The sequence below is a fragment of the Somniosus microcephalus genome, chromosome 24 (genome assembly GCF_052327205.1).
Source record: "Somniosus microcephalus isolate GS21.2 chromosome 24, FLI_Smic_1.0, whole genome shotgun sequence".
Taxonomy (NCBI): Eukaryota; Metazoa; Chordata; class Chondrichthyes; order Squaliformes; family Somniosidae; genus Somniosus; species Somniosus microcephalus.
Genome location: NC_141010.1, coordinates 44,578,368 through 44,594,397, shown reverse-complemented (window position 1 = coordinate 44,594,397; position 16,030 = coordinate 44,578,368). Strand labels below are relative to the sequence as shown.

The following is a 16,030-nucleotide window of genomic DNA, read 5'->3' as shown; positions in this document are numbered from 1 at the left end:
AATAGTGGCGCATCAGAACAAAACAAATTATCATGCGACTAGCTTGAGTGCCCATGAACACAGAGACTCGACCTCTGGTACTAGAGTTGTAGAATAGATGTGTTACTGGCACCCGAGTCTTACTTAAATGTTTGAGTTGTACTTTAGTGGAGTCGCAGATTCTTTACAAAGCCCTGGTTAGACCACACCTGGAGCACTGTGAGCAGTTCTGGGCCCCACACCTTAGGAAGGATATATTGGCCTTGGAGGGAGTGCAGCGTAGGTTTACCAGAATAATTCCAAGGTTTAAATTACGAGGAGCGATTACACAATCTAGGATTGTATTCCCTGGAAATTGAAAGGTTAAGGGGTGATTTGATCGAAGTTTTCAAGATATTAAGGGTAACTGATAGGGTAGATAGAGAGAAACTATTTCTGCTAGTTGGGGATTCTAGGACTAGGGGGCATGGTCTAAAAGTTAGAGCCAGACCTTTCAGGAGTGAAATTAGGAAACATTTCTACACACAAAGGGTGGTAGAAGTTTAGAACTCTCTTCCGCAAATGGCAGTTGATGTTGGGTCAATTGTTAATTTTGTAACCAAAGGTATTCAGGGATATGGACAAAGGCAGTTATGTGGAGTTAGGTCACAGATCAGCCATGATCACATTGATTGGTGGAACAGACTCGAGGGGCTAAATGACCTCCTCCTGTTCCTATGTTTATTTTTGAACCATCTTCCAGACCGATAATGCTGCAGAGCATCTTTTGAATATTTTCTAGGACCAAATAAAATTCAAACTTCTGGAAGTGCCAATCAACAGCTACACTTGTAGAACCAAATGCCGGAATTTTCTGTACCTGGGCGGGCCGGCTCCAGGCGATCGCTGTGGCGGGTCGTGACCCCGTTTTTCAGTTCATCCCGCTCTGGAGATCAACTTTCACTTAATGGCGCCTATTAAGGCCGCTCTGAGCGTTACCCGGCCCTATTAAATGGTGCGGGTCTGATGAGATTATCGATGACGCGTTTTCAGCCGGGATATTTAAAGGAGCCACGGCCGCATTGCATTTGAAGGTTGATCTAGGAGTGTGCCGGCACTGCACTGGCCCACTGGAGTGTGGGAAAGACCAGCAAACATGACTGCACGGAGACAGAGGGCTGCACCCAGGTTCTCCAATGACTCCCTCCATAAGCTTGTGGAGGGAGTGAGAGCACACAGGCAGGTCCTCTTCTCTTCTGATGGGCGGAAGAGACCTCCCCAGGAGACCAAAGGAGCCTGGCCCCCAAATTGCAGAGGAGGCCAACAGCGGGGATGTGGTCAGGAGGACCTGGGTGCAGTGCAGGAATCGTTTCAATGATCTCATTAGATCAGGAAAGGTGAGTGCAACGCCACACTCAACTTCATCCTGCTGTGTCTCTCATCACATCCCCATCACTCTGCCTTCCCGACCCTACTCCTGCACATCATTACTCACAACCACATGGCATATACAGCAGTCACTCCTATGGGGATTGATGTCAGCAGCCAGTGAATGTTCATCATGTGCATAATGGTATCTGTACCCATTCTTCATATGGCAGATCTAACTCATCTCTTTACTTTCCCAAAGGTCCATCAAGAGCCCCCCCGTCACTGTCCAAGAGGAAGATGACTCCTCAGAGGAGCTTCCAGCCTCTGAGGGTGCACCATCACCAGATATAAGCGCACCCAGCACCAGCGCCGATACACACACCTCAGTGGGTGCAACGCGAGATAGAGTAGTGTTGTTACCTGGTGTCTCGCAAGAAGGGATGATGGAGACAGGGACAGCAGTGAAGACTCCTCGCCGGAGGGCGCAGGAAGCTTCCAGTTCTGCTCCGCTGCATGCAGATGCTGAGCCTCGGGGGCCATCCAGAAAGACGGCGATCCTGGCGTTTCAGTGGCCGTAGATGTGACTCCAGGATGGTTTGTTGCCTCCCTGGTGCCAGAGTCAAGGATGTCACTGAACGGCTGCAGGGCATTCTGAAGGGGGAGGGTGAACAGGCAGAGGTCGTGGTTCACATTGGGACCAACGACATGGGTAGAAAGAGGGATGAGGCCCTGCAGCAAGAATTTAGGGAGCTAGGTAGCAGATTAAAGAGCAGGACCTCAAAGGTTGTAATCTCTGGATTACTCCCGGTGCCACATGCTAGTGAGTATAGGAATAGGAGGATAGAGCAGATGAATGCGTGGCTAATGAGTTGGTGCAGGAGGGAGGGCTTTAGTTTCCTGGATCACTGGGCCTGCTTCTGGAGAAGGTGGGACTTGTACAAGTCGGACGGGTTGCACCTGAACCAGAGCGGGACAAATATCCTTGCGGGGAGGTTTGCCAGCACTGTTCGGGGGGGTTTAAACTAAAATGGCAGGGGGTTGGGAACCTGAGCAGGGAGTCAGAGGAAAGGAAAACAGGGATAAAAGCAAAAGATAGGAAGGAGAAAAACAAAAGTGGCAGTCAGAGAAATCAACGGTTTAAATCAAACATGGCCACAATAAATAATAATTCTAATAGTTCTAAGCGTGTTAAAAAAGCAAGCCTGAAGGCTTTGTGTCTCAATGGGAGGAGCATTTGTAATAAGGTGGATGAATTGGCTGCGCAAATAGAAGTAAACGAATATGATTTGGTTGGGATTACGGAAACGTGGCTCAAGGATGGCCAAGACTGGGAACTCAACATCCAGGGGTATTTGATATTCAGGAAAGATAGGCAAAAAGGAAAGGGAGGTGGGGTAGCATTACTGGTTAAAGAAGGGATTTGTAGTGTATGTGCCTTTAAGAGCCCCATGTGTACTGTAATGCCGGTAATGGCCACTCGGGCTATATAAGCCTATATATTGTGTTGTATCAGTTAGTTCCCCTCCAGACTTTGTTTAGTAAACACCTGTGAAACCAACTCCTGTCTTTAGTGTCTCTATCAACACACGGACACAACAGTGGCGACGAATTGGAAATGGACTTACCTGCAATTCGGCAGCACCTCAAGGACATCGATTCCTCTGGCGTCCAAAGTTGAAGAAAAATCAAGAAAAAGAAAAAGCTGTGGTTTCACCAGCTAGCCAAGCTGGTGGCAGGTACTGCAATAATCCTTCCTGGACGTCGGGCTGGGGCTCCAGCGGCTGGCTCTGCAGCTAGGCCAAGCAGCAAAGGCGGAGGCAGGCAGTAACAGACGGGGAGGGAGCACTCGGGAGACGGCCAGCGCTGCAAGCAGGTCGGCGTTCAGACCTAGAGAGAAAGCCCGGCGGGAACGAGTCTCCAACTGTAAATAAATAAATAAAAAGAACGGAAACTGCGGGAAACAGCGTTGTCATCGGCAGCAGCGGCGGGGAAGCGCGGAAAGCGCCATATCTTTTTTCTGCAGAAAAGAAAGAAAAGCGCGGGAAGCGCCATTTTTTTCCTAGGATGCCTAAGTCTGGCAATATTGATGCTTTTGATAACGAGATAGAGGATTGGACCACATATGTGGAAAGAGTGGAGGTATATTGCACCACAAATGGAATAGAAGATGAAAAAAAAGCTTCAGTACTTCTAAATCTAATGGGCGCAAAGACATACAAGCTGTTACGAAACGTAATCACTCCAGCCGAACCGATGGACAAGAATTTTAAGGAGATTGTTGATACCCTACACTGCCAATTCGGGGCAGGACTGGCAGATTCTCTACGAGACAAATTCGTCTGCGGTCTCCTAAGTGAAGGAACACAAAAAAGGCTACTTTCTGAGAAAGATTTGACACTGGACAAGGCTTTCAGTGCAAGAGGAGCTGCAGAGATACAACAAAAGCCACAGGACTTCGGCACCCATGAAATGACATGGGGTTTCGAGAGATGTTATCGCTGCGGCAGACCCACCCATGACCAGAGGGACTGCTGGTTCAAGGACAAAGCATGCAGGCAATGCGGAAAGATGGGACACATTACACGGGTATGCCGATCTGGAAACAAAAAATCCACTAACAGAAAAAAAATCAATAAGTAAAAGCACAGAAAGGTACAAATGATGACGGACAGTAGCTCCGAAGACCAGAAGAGTGATAGCGACTCCGGAAACAAGAGACTAAGCTCTCTCAAATTACATAATGTAATTGCCAAAGAAGATTACCAGACCATTTGGGTTACCCTCACAATAGCAGGGTCCCCAGTTAAAATGGAGCTAGATACAGGATCAGCTCTGACCGTCATAAATCGACGGGATTACGAGCGGCTATTTCCGCATATACCTTTTAAAAGACACATCCATTATCTTGAAAACATATACGGGGCAGAAAGTATACCCCAAAGGAAAAATAAGGGTGCCTGTTGTATACAACGGCAAGGAAATACAGAAGTTGTATTTATACATTCTACAAGATGGTGGTCCACCGCTGTTGGGACGTGACTGGATCAGGAAAATACATTTAGACTGGCACTCCATTCAGGCACTGACGGTGACCAGTAAGGGAAAAAAATGATGATGACATCATACCGGAACGATTAAAAGACATCTTGGCCAACGCCAAGTAAGTGTTTCAAGAGAAACTAGGAACCTTGAAAGGCATCACCGCCTCGATAAAAGTGGAAGATGCGGCAATTCCCAAGTTTTTTAAGGCAAGACCGGTGCCATACGCAATTCGTCCAGCAGTTGAGGCAGAGCTGGAGAATTTGGAAAAGGCAGGCGTATTATCCAAAATAGATTGGAGCGAGTGGGCAACACCCATCGTCCCGGTCATGAAGAAAACGTTGAATAATGATAAATCTGAAGAACAGAGAAAAATTCGCATCTGTGGAGACTTCAAGGTGACTGTAAACCCGGTCCTTCACACGGTACAGTATCCTCTTCCGAGGATAGAAGATATTTTCGCCTCACTATCCGGAGGGAAACGTTTCACCAAAATTGACTTGGCACAGGCATATCTACAGATGGAGGTTGAAGAGGCCTCTAAAAAAATATCTCACGATAAATACACACAAATGTCTGTACCAGTACAATCGACTGGTTTTCGGAGTAGCATCCGCTCCAGCTATCTGGCAAAGAGCTATGGAGCAAGTCCTCCAAGGGATTCCGGGGACTCAATGCTACCTAGACGACATCCTTGTAACAGGAGAAAATGACAACGAGCACCTTGCCAATTTGGAGCAGGTGCTCACTAGGCTGAGAGAACGGGGCCTACGAGCAAATCGCCCCAAGTGCAAATTTTTCCGAAATCAATTATCATATTGTGGCCACATAATTAATAAGGAAGGGTTGTATAAGTCACCTGAAAAAATTGAAGTGGTCATAAAAGCCCCAGCACCTGAAAATGTTTCACAATTAAGGTCGTTCCTGGGATTAATAAATTACTATCGTAAATTTTTACCGAACTTATCAACTCTTCTACACCCTCTTAATGAACTGCTACAAACAGGAGTATTTTGGAAATGGAGCGAAGACTGTAAACGTGCCTTCCATAAATGCAAAGACTTAATCACGTCCAAAGAAGTTTTGGCTCATTACAACCCATCACTGCCAATCAGACTGGCGTGCGATGCATCCCCTTACGGCGTAGGAGCAGTATTATCGCATAAATTCCCTGATGGCTTGGAACGGCCGATAGCTTTTGCGTCACGCTCATTGAACTCAGTTGAGCGTAACTATGCCCAAATCAACAGGGAAGCACTCAGCCTGGTATGGGGAGTGAAGAAATTCAACCATTACCTACACGGACAAAAATTTACCTTGTTGACTGACCATCAACCCCTCATCTCCATATTCAACCCTAAAAAGGGTGTTCCCATTATGACAGCGCAAAGGCTACAGAGGTGGTCCCTTTTTCTAGGGGCAGACCAATACAACATAGAATACAAAGGATCAAAACAGCATGGGAATGCTGACGGGTTATCGCGCCTACTGTTGCCAACGGTAGAAGAAGCACCTACCGTAGACCCAGTGGAGATTTTCCACTCTACCATAGTCGAATGTCTACCAGTAACAAATTCTGCCATTGAAAGCGAAACTAGAAATGACCCGACTCTCTCACGAGTCTACGATTTAACAGTGAAGGGATGGCCAGCACATGGCGAACCACTGTTGCCAGCATTCTCGCAAAGAAGAGAACAGCTGTCAGTGTGCCGAGGAACCTTGATGTGTGGATCCAGAGTGGTGATTCCACCCAAACTCCAGGATAAAGTTCTAAAGGAGCTTCACGAGGGGCATCTGGGTGGAGTGAAAATGAAGAACCTAGCCAGGGCGTTTGTATGGTGGCCAGGTGTCGATGGAGACGTCGAAGAAATGACCAAGAGCTGTCTAGGATGCCAGAAGATCCAAAACGCTCCACCACAAGCCCCTCTACATCCATGGGAGTGGCCCTCATCTCCCTGGCAAAGGGTACACATCGACTTTGCTGGTCCATTTATGGACTCAATGTTCTTAATCGCGGTGGATGCACACTCCAAGTGGCCGGAGGTAATAAAGATGTCCTCCACCACCACGGAAAAAACCATCACAGTATTAAGGACCATATTTGCCAGGAATGGGCTGCCGGAACCGATCTGTTCTGATAATGGACCGCAATTTGTGTCCGAAGAATTCAGGAAGTTCTTAAAAAAACAATGGGGTTAAGCACTACACGTCCGCCCCATACCATCCCGCCACCAATGGATTGGCTGAAAGGTTTGTCCAGACCTTCAAGAAGGCCATGGGTAATGAAGACATAAAACTTCAGCACAAGGTGGATAACTTCTTGTTCGCATACAGGAATGCAACACATATGGTTACAAACCAAACTCCCGCCATGATGTTCTTCAATAGAAACCTAAGATGCCGGCTGGATTTGATCAAGCCAGACATCAGAAGGGACGTGGAGAACTGGCAATTTCAAGGCATGAATGAAAGGCCAACTAGAACCTTCCAGATAGGTCAACAAGTTTTGGCCCGGGACTACCGTACCGAGAAATGGCAGCCTGGAACTATCTGCACACGACTAGGACCGCTGATGTATACCGTAGACATCGGAGAAAGCATAATCAGGCGCCATGTTGACCAGATCATAGAGTCATCTGAAAAGGGACAACCTACACCACAACTCTATACGCCTAATGATGAAGTAGAGATACCCATATCTACCTCCGATCCGGTGATACTGGAACCCGATGAACCCGACACTAGCATTCAAGCCGAATCAGCCTTGCCAAAAGAACCTACTACACCACCAGAAACTACTACACCACCGAGGCGTTATCCGGACCGAGTCAGGAAGCCTCCAGAGAGACTGACTTATAATTAATTAACTGCAGCAATGTGTAGATTATTTTTCTTGTAACATGTAATTAATAATTACTTAAAATATTATGTACTGGTTGGCTAAAAGGGGAGGAATTGTAGTGTATGTGCCTTTAAGAGCCCCATGTGTACTGTAATGCCGGTAATGGCCACTCGGGCTATATAAGCCTGTATATTGTGTTGTATCAGTTAGTTCCCCTCCAGACTTTGTTTAGTAAACACCTGTGAAACCAACTCCTGTCTTCAGTGTCTCTATCAACACACGGACACAACAGGATTAATACAATTGTAATGAAGGATATTAGCTCTGATGATGTGGAATCTGTATGGGTAGAATTGAGAAATACCAAGGGGAAAAAAACATTAGTGGGAGTGGTATATAGACCTCCAAACAGTAAGGCGGAGGTTGGGGATGGCATTAAAAGGGAAATTAAAGAAGCGTGCAATAAGGGCACAGAAGTCATCATGGGTGACTTTAATCTACATATTGATTGGGCTAACCAAATGAGTAACAATACTGTGGAGGAGGAATTCCTGGAGTGTTTACGGGATGGCTTCCTGGACCAATATGTCGAGGAACCAACCAGCGATCAGGCCATCTTAGACTGGGTATTATGTAACGAGAAAGGATTAATTAGCAATCTTGTTGTACGAGGCCCTTTGGGTCGGAGCAATCATAATATGATCGAATTCTTCATTAAGATGGAGAATGAAGTAGTTGACTCAGAGACAAGGGTCCTCAATTTAAATAAAGGAAACTACGATGGTCTGAGGAGTGAGTTGGGTAGGATTGATTGGGGAATGGCACTCAAAGGGTTGATGGTGGATAGGCAATGGCAAACATTCAAAGACCGAATGGATGAGCTACAGAATTTGTTCATCCCAGTTTGGCATAAGAATAAAACAAAAAAGGTGACTCAACCGTGGCTAACAAGGGAAATTAGGGATAGCATAAGATCCAAGGAGAGGACATATAAATTGGCTGGAAAAAGCAATAATCCTGAGGATTGGGAGCAGTTTAGGAGTCAACAAAGGCAGACAAAGGGATTAATTAAGAAAGGGAAAATAGAATATGAGAGTAGGCTTGCAGGGAACATAAAAACTGACTGTAAAAGCTTTTATAGATATGTGAAGAGAAAAAGATTGGTGAAGTCAAGCGTAGGTCCCTTACAGTCAGAATCAGGGGAATTTATAATGGGAAACAAGGAAATGGCAGACCAACTAAATACATACTTTGGTTCTGTCTTCACAAAGGAGGACACAAATAACCTCCCAGAGATGCCGGGGAACATGGGGTCTAATGAGAGGGAGGAACTGAAAGAAATCAGTATCTGTAGGGAAATGGTGTTAGTAAAATTGATGGGCCTAAAGGCCGATAAATCCCCAGGGCCTGATGGTCTACATCCCAGGGTACTTAAGGAAGTGGCCCTAGAGATAGTTGATGCATTGCTGGTCATCTTCCAGAACTCGATAGACTCTGGAACAGTACCCATGGATTGGAGGGTAGCTAATGTTACCCCACTATTCAAAAAAGGTGGTAGAGAAAAAGCGGGGAATTATAGGCCGGTAAGCCTGACATCGGTAGTGGGGAAAATGCTCGAGTTTATTATAAAAGATGTAATAGCAGAGCACTTGGAAAGCAGTGACAGGATCGGACAAAGTCAACATGGATTTACAAAAGGTAAATCATGCTTGACTAATCTACTGGAATTTTTTGAGGATGTAACTGGTAAAATAGATAAGGGAAACAGTGGATGTGGTGTATTTGGACTTTCAGAAGGCTTTCGATAAGGTCCCACATAAGAGATTAGCGTGCAAAATTAAGGCACAAGGGATTGGGGCCAAGGTATTGCCTTGGATAGAGAACTGGTTGGCAGACAGAAAGCAAAGAGTTGGAATAAACGGGTCGTTTTCCGAGTGGCAGGCAGTGACTAGTGGGGTACCGCAAGGATTGGTCCTAGGACCCCAGCTGTTCACAATATATATTAATGATCTGGACGAGGGAATTGGATGTAATATCTCCAAATTTGCAGACAACACAAAGCTGGGTGGGAGGGTATGCTGTGAGGAGGATGTCGTGAAACTCCAGTACGATTTGGACAGGTTGGGTGATTGGGCAGAAACATGGCAAATGCAATATAATGTGGATAAATGTGAGGTTATCCACTTTGGTGGCAAAAACAGGAAGGCAGATTATTATTTGAATGGCAATAGATTGGGAGAAGGGGAAGTGCAAAGAGACCTGGGTGTTATTGTGCACCAGTCGCTGAAGGTAAGCATGCAGGTGCAGCAGGCGGTTAAGAAGGCAAATGGTATGTTGGCCTTCGTAGCAAGAGGGTTTGAGTACAAGAACAAGGATGTCTTGCTGCAGTTGTACAGGGCCTTGGTGAGAGCACACCTTGAGTATTGTGTGCAGTTTTGGTCACCTTACCTGAGGAAGGACGTTCTTGCCATGGAAGGAGTGCAGCGAAGATTCACCAGGCTGATACCTGGGATGGCAGGAATGACGTACGAGGAGAGATTGTGTCGATTGGGCTTATACTCACTGGAGTTTAGAAGATTGAGAGGGGATCTCATCGAAACCTATAAAATTCTGTCAGGTCTGGACAGACTAGATGCAGAAAGGATGTTTCTGATGGCCGGGGAGTCCAGAACCAGGGGTCATAGTCAAAGGATAAGGGGTAAGCCATTTAGGACAGAAATGAGGAGGAATTTCTTCACCCAGAGTGGTGAACCTGTGGAATTCTCTGCCACAGAGGGCGGTGGAGCCCAGTTCATTAAATATATTCAAGAAAGAGTTGGATATATTTCTTGAGGCTAAAGGGATCAAGGGATATGGGGAGAAGGCAGGGACAGGGTACTGAATTTGGATGATCAGCCATGATCTCATTGAATGGCGGAGCAGGCTTGAAGGGCCGAATGTCCTACTCCTGCTCCTATCTTCTATGTTTCTATGTAAGAAGTGCAGGAGGCTTTGACAGATTTTGCAAGCGCGATGTCTGCAAATGTGTAGAGAACGGAGGAGTCCATCTCCAACATGAGTACTAGAGTGTTGCAGGCAATGGTGACTGTAGGCTCTTCCATGGAAAGGATGGCCACCTGCATGAAGCAGCTAATGCACCACTCACAGGAGCACATGGTCTGTATGGAGAATAGATGGCAGATGCTCATAGACCTCCTGTCTAGGAGGGATGTCAACCTAGACTTGGGTCGTCATGGCCCCACTGCTGTGCAGAAAGGTGCTCTCCAGCTCCTTGCTAGCAGGGATGTGTGGGTGGCCCATGAAAGAGATGATGGTGAGATGGGACATGGAAGTGAGGGCTCCTCTCAATGCGCTTACACTTCTCCCATGTTGCCTGTCCCCTCAGTCAGAATCCCAGGTGGTTCCTCGGATCGGTGATGGCAGAGTCTGCTTCTGCACAGTCGTAGGAGGAGCAAACTTTGGCGGGGTCATCACAGGCTTCAAGAGGACGTCCGCCAAAAGTGTCTAAGCAGTGACCGCAGGGAAGTGAACAGGCTGCCTACCTCTGGGGTAGCACCTCATAGAAGCACGCATAAGCGAAAGATGAAACACAAGTAGATGCACAAGGGTAACTACTTGGGTGTTTCAATAAATGTTTGTGTAAAGTTTCTGTTACTGTGATGTTACAGATAAAAATATTTATTTTCACCACTTTCCGGTCATGGCCAAATTTGTGTGCAACTTTGGAAGTGGCTGAGTGAATGGTGAGACCTAACGCTACCTCCAGCAATGGTGGTCAGTGTGAAAGGAATGGCCTGGTCATTGCAGGGATGCTTTATGGCGTTGCTGTGTGGTGTGGGGAGCTTGGCACAGCATGTGGCAGCCATATCGGTGTAATGCCTGAAGTTAATTAATTTTGGCCATGATGAGGCCATCCCTGGCCTCCTGGGCAGCAATGTGCTCGGGTGCTGGTGGGACCTGGACCGCAGGTTCCTCCTGCTCCTCTTCCTCCTCCTCCTCCTCCTCCTCATCTTCCAGCTGGTGGTCCTCCTCCTCCTCCTGCTCCTCTTCCTCCTCCTGTGAAGAGTCTTTACGCTCAGAGCCCTGCTCCTCATGCAGCGCTAATCCTCACTGTTGCGCTATGTTGTGCAGGGTGCAGCAGACCATGATGCTTCTGGAGACCCTGGCTGATGCGTACTAAAGGGCTCCTCCAGATCTGTCAAGGCATCTGAAGCGCATTTTCAGCATGCCTCTTGTCTGCACTGTGACACATCTTGTGGAAATGTGGCTTTCATTATATCTCTCCTGGGCCTCAGTACTTGGCTCATGGGTGTCATGAGCCATGTCTTCAGTGGGTAGCCGTTGTCTCCAAGCAGTCAGCCGGAAAGTCTGTTTGGAAGAGCGAAGAACTGAGGGAGGGTGGACTGGCGCAGGACAAAAGAGTCATGGCAGCTGCCAGGGAATTTGGCACACACATGCATGACGATCTTCCTATGGTTGCAGATGAGCTGCACATTGAGGGGGTGGATGCCCTTGCGGTTGACAAAGACTCCTGGGTGATGATGGGGTGCCCTGATGGCCACGTGTGCAGTCGATTACGCCCTGCACCCATGGGAAGCCAGCCAGAGTGGCAAAGGCCAGCACCCACTCGGTAACACTGGCTTCATCAATGGCAAAGTTGATATAATTGGCTGACTTGTCAATCAGGGCATCGGAGATGTGTGTGATGCATCTGTGGGCGGCCGACTGCGAGATGCCGCAAATGTCTGCTGCAGATCCCAGGAAGGAGCCTGAGGTAAAGAAGTTGAGGGCACTGGTGACTTTGATAGCCACTGGTGAGGTGTGTCCACCAGGTCCTCTGGGCTGCAGGTCTTGCTCCAGCAATCTGCAAATGTCTGTAATGACCTGGAGCGATAGCCTGAGCCTCCTTTGGCATGGCTCTTCAGTCATGTTGAGGAAGCTCATCTTCTGCTTGTATACCCTGTGTTGGGGGTATCGTCTCCAGTGCGGTGCAGCCCTGTGCTGTTGCCCCCTCTCCTGTGCAGCATCAGGTGGTTGAGGAAAAGGTTGGTGGTGTTGGTGCTGCTGGTGTGTCTGGTGCTGCTGGTGTTGGGGCTCATCGTGGTTCCATTCTGAGGACCAAGGTGAGAGAGTATAAACAACACCCACGCCTATGTAACAGATGGCAGGTCAAATAGAGATGACAGACGCAAGCTGTCAATTGTGATAGGTTGAACCAATGAGGTTACAGTGGATCCCGACTTTGCTGAAAGGACTTGCAACCTCTAGAAAGCTAAATCTGTGCTGACAATGCACTCAGCAACAGCATCTGCCTTAGGAAAGTGACCAGGTGTCAGGTGGGAGTATTTATTGTACTTTTCATGCTGTGCACGAATGAGCTGGATCAATGGCCACTCAGCTTCAGCCTCAGGTTCACAGACATGGTTCCTGAGCTGCATGATTCCCGTGGTCATCCAGGGAAATTTGAAAGGTGGGGTTAAAAAGAGGTGTAAAGTTCTGACAAGTACCTAATAATCATCTAAATTACCTCGGTCGCCTCTGCCACTCTGGTCGCTGCCGCACTGGCAAACACGCTCGAGGGAAAGGCGTGTGGGGGAGGGTTGACGGCGGGTTACTGACCCGCTCCAAGTTATTTCAAATTTCCCTCCTGACCCGCCTCCAATCGTGCCCACACGGACGCCAGAAAATTCCAGCCAAAGTGTCATGTTTCAAGTGTGGAGCAAGTGTTTTTCGACTTGTATTCAGGTGCAATAAAACTGATTGATCTCCGGAATCAATAAGGGAAAGTTTTCATGTAATAAATGCATACTCGTTAAATGTCAAGTCAGTTCCTTGGTGGTTTGGGAATATTTCTGTTATGACATTTTTTATAGGCTCACTGGGAGCAAAGGCACTCAATTACAGGGGACCCAACCATGATAATGTAAATGTAATAACATTTGCAAACAGCGGGCGATGTGTCACGTGATCGAGTGTCACATGATTGAGTGACGCATGATCAAACTTCCAGGAACACATTCAGCCAGCGTTGACAACCCAACTTCACACTGACGCTAAATGCACCCTTATTCTTGGGTCCATCTACATCCTCCTTACTCTGTGATTCTGCCTACCGTCGATCCTTGATTGTTTCCCCCTGCTCCCTGCACTCTCGCGGAGATGCCACAGATGACTCTTTCATTTAGACCCTTTTGTGTATTATTTGGAAATCTTACCCATAACTGTTACCTTAATGGAGCAGTATGTTGTGTATAAGATGCATGATAACAAAATACCTTGAGTGGAGACGCAGGGCGGCGCAGTGGGTTAGAATGTTCTCCTTCACTATTGAGACATGTGTACAAATGCACTCCATGCTGATGGGATGAAAGTCCCCTCTGTCTACTGGCTGATGTGAAATGAGCTTGGCCATCTCAATACAATTCCAAGTGGGTATGGGCCCACAGCACAAATTGTCCTTAATTTATGACCTTCCCAGTCGGGGGGGTCACAGGACACTTGGTGCAAGGCCTAATCTAAGTATTGCATCATTGCTGTACTGTATTTTTACTAACTTTTTTTCTGTCTCTTGTGTGCTTACAGAGTGTCCTGTTTTCACACAGCCCCTGACAGATGTCACTGCAGATGAAAGCAGCACCATCACACTACAGGGGAGAGTTACTGGAACACCTCCAATCACCATCTCCTGGTTTCTAAATGGTGAGGTTAAGCCCTGGCAGTGTGCGTTCAAGCATGCACGTGGCGGGGCTGATTTCAAGAAAGGGACTGCACTTATACGAGTGCAACATTCTGATGTCCAGGAGTGCCCAAGAATCAGACCATTACGTAATGCTTAAGGGGCAGAAACTTAGGATCTGGTAACAATTTGAATGCTGGCCACGTAATGAATTGGCTTACACCAAGAATGCAAGCATATTGATGGACTGACTGCAGTTGACTATTCACTGATAACCCATTACTTGTATGATCAAGGTTGAATGTCCTTAATTTGAATATGATATTTATATGATTGCCTTCCCTTAATTGACCTCAGAATATGAGAGCCCTTTGGTGCGAGAATAAGTTTCATGCCGTTCAGTCGGCTATATTAATCAGTCATTGTGTTTGCCTTCTATACTTAAGTAAGCCATTTAGGACAGAGATGAGGAGGAATTTCTTCACCCAGAGAGTGGTGAACCTGTGGAATTCTCTACCACAGAAGGCAGTTGAGGCCAATTCATTAAATATATTCAAGAAGGAGTTAGATATGTTTCTTAAGGCTAAAGGGATCAAGGGATAGGGGGAGAAAGCAGGGACAGGGTACTGAATTTGGATGATCAGCCATGATCTCATTGAATGGCAGAGCAGGCTCGAGGGGCCGAATGGCCTACTCCTGCTCCTATCTTCTATGTTTCTATGTAAGTGTTGACTTCATCATTGCTAAGTGCTTCTGGCAGCTGAATCATTCTATTACTGTTAAACCCTAGAAATGTTTTACTTTCATTATGTTTTCTATTTATTGAACAGTGTGTAAAGCTGTAATGGAGGGTTCAACATAGGTTAGGTAATTGGGAATTTTTATAAGAAATTCATTTGCCTTTTGTTGACGGCTGTTGAAGAATCCTGAGTGGGGCAGGCCCAATACTTGCTCTGCCCATCGCCGACTGATTTACCAGATGGGGCATTCAAACCCGTGTTAAGCCCCTCATTTACATATTTAAGGGTCAGAATGCCTGTTTTAGGCGTTCGCTTGGGACACCTAATAAAAGGCCCCCACGAGTTTAGCAGTGGGACCAATGCCTGAGCAGACTGGGCACAGGCTGCCCCGCTGCTAAATTGGCATGCTTTGTGCCTGTTTCACACCCGAAAAACAGACACGCGCAAAAGCAATAGGAGAATGACGAAGCATTGCAATCCCTCCACAGCACAGGAACCCTCAAAAGTTTATTGATGGCGCCGACGTGGCCAATGAAGCCGCTAAACATGATGCTAAGCACGGTGTTAACGAACAGCAAAGGCTTCCGCTCCACCGACATCCACGTGGTCAGTGACCAGCAGCACGGTTCAGGCAGGTCACGAATAGCAGTCACGATTCTTTGTGCCTGGAATATTTTGAAGGAGGAGGCAGACTTGAAGTTAGCACAGGAACAGTTGTAAGCAACTCGGGAGGGTGCATTGTCTCCCCTGCAGAATGGGGAAATTACTCTAAATTCTTGATTACTGTATACTTTGAACATACACAGTGAAGCACAGAATTTTAATCTTAAGTAGTATCTTCAGTGGATCGCACATTATTTGATTGTAATCTCTCTTTACTGGCGTCCGTGCTGATTGCCATCTGGTTTGGTTTCAGGTAAAGCTGCCAAGTTTGGCAGAGCTTCTTTCAATAATGGAGTCGTCCAGTGGGTGGTTGAGGACTGTTTGCCGGAAGATGCAGGAATATATGGGTGTGTTGCAGAAAATCCCGCGGGAAGAACTTCAAGCAGTGCTACAGTAACAATCCGAGGTGAGTGAGGACACAAAGTGCTGTTGTATGTACAGTGATTGACACTTAAGTAAATGCTGTAGACTTCTTGTAGGCAACAAATTAGTGTTGGTGACTATGGATGAGACCTGAAATCAATTCTGGCCACATTTTATGTTTCCTTAATTCTTTAATTAGATTTTGCCCAATTCAGGTCCTAGAATATTACAGCACAGAAACAGATCATTTAGCCCATGAAGTCTGCGCCAGTGTTTTTTCCACATATGACACCTAGTCTAATCCCACACTCCTCATTCCCCATATCCTTCAATATTCCTACTTTTCAAGCAATCGTTATAATCCCCTTTGGAAAGCAA

At 46.8% G+C, this 16,030-nt stretch overlaps 1 protein-coding gene across 1 annotated transcript in view; it reads left to right on the top strand.

The window, feature by feature from the left end:
- LOC147101459 (myosin light chain kinase, smooth muscle-like) overlaps positions 1-16,030 on the top strand; it is a 92,033-nt gene that overhangs the window by 27,636 nt on the left and 48,367 nt on the right. Inside the window, exons 2-3 of the mRNA XM_085966595.1 lie at positions 13,793-13,909; positions 15,543-15,695. Of these exons, the coding sequence (XP_085822721.1) occupies positions 13,793-13,909; positions 15,543-15,695 (270 nt within the window). The remainder of the gene's footprint in view (positions 1-13,792; positions 13,910-15,542; positions 15,696-16,030) is intronic.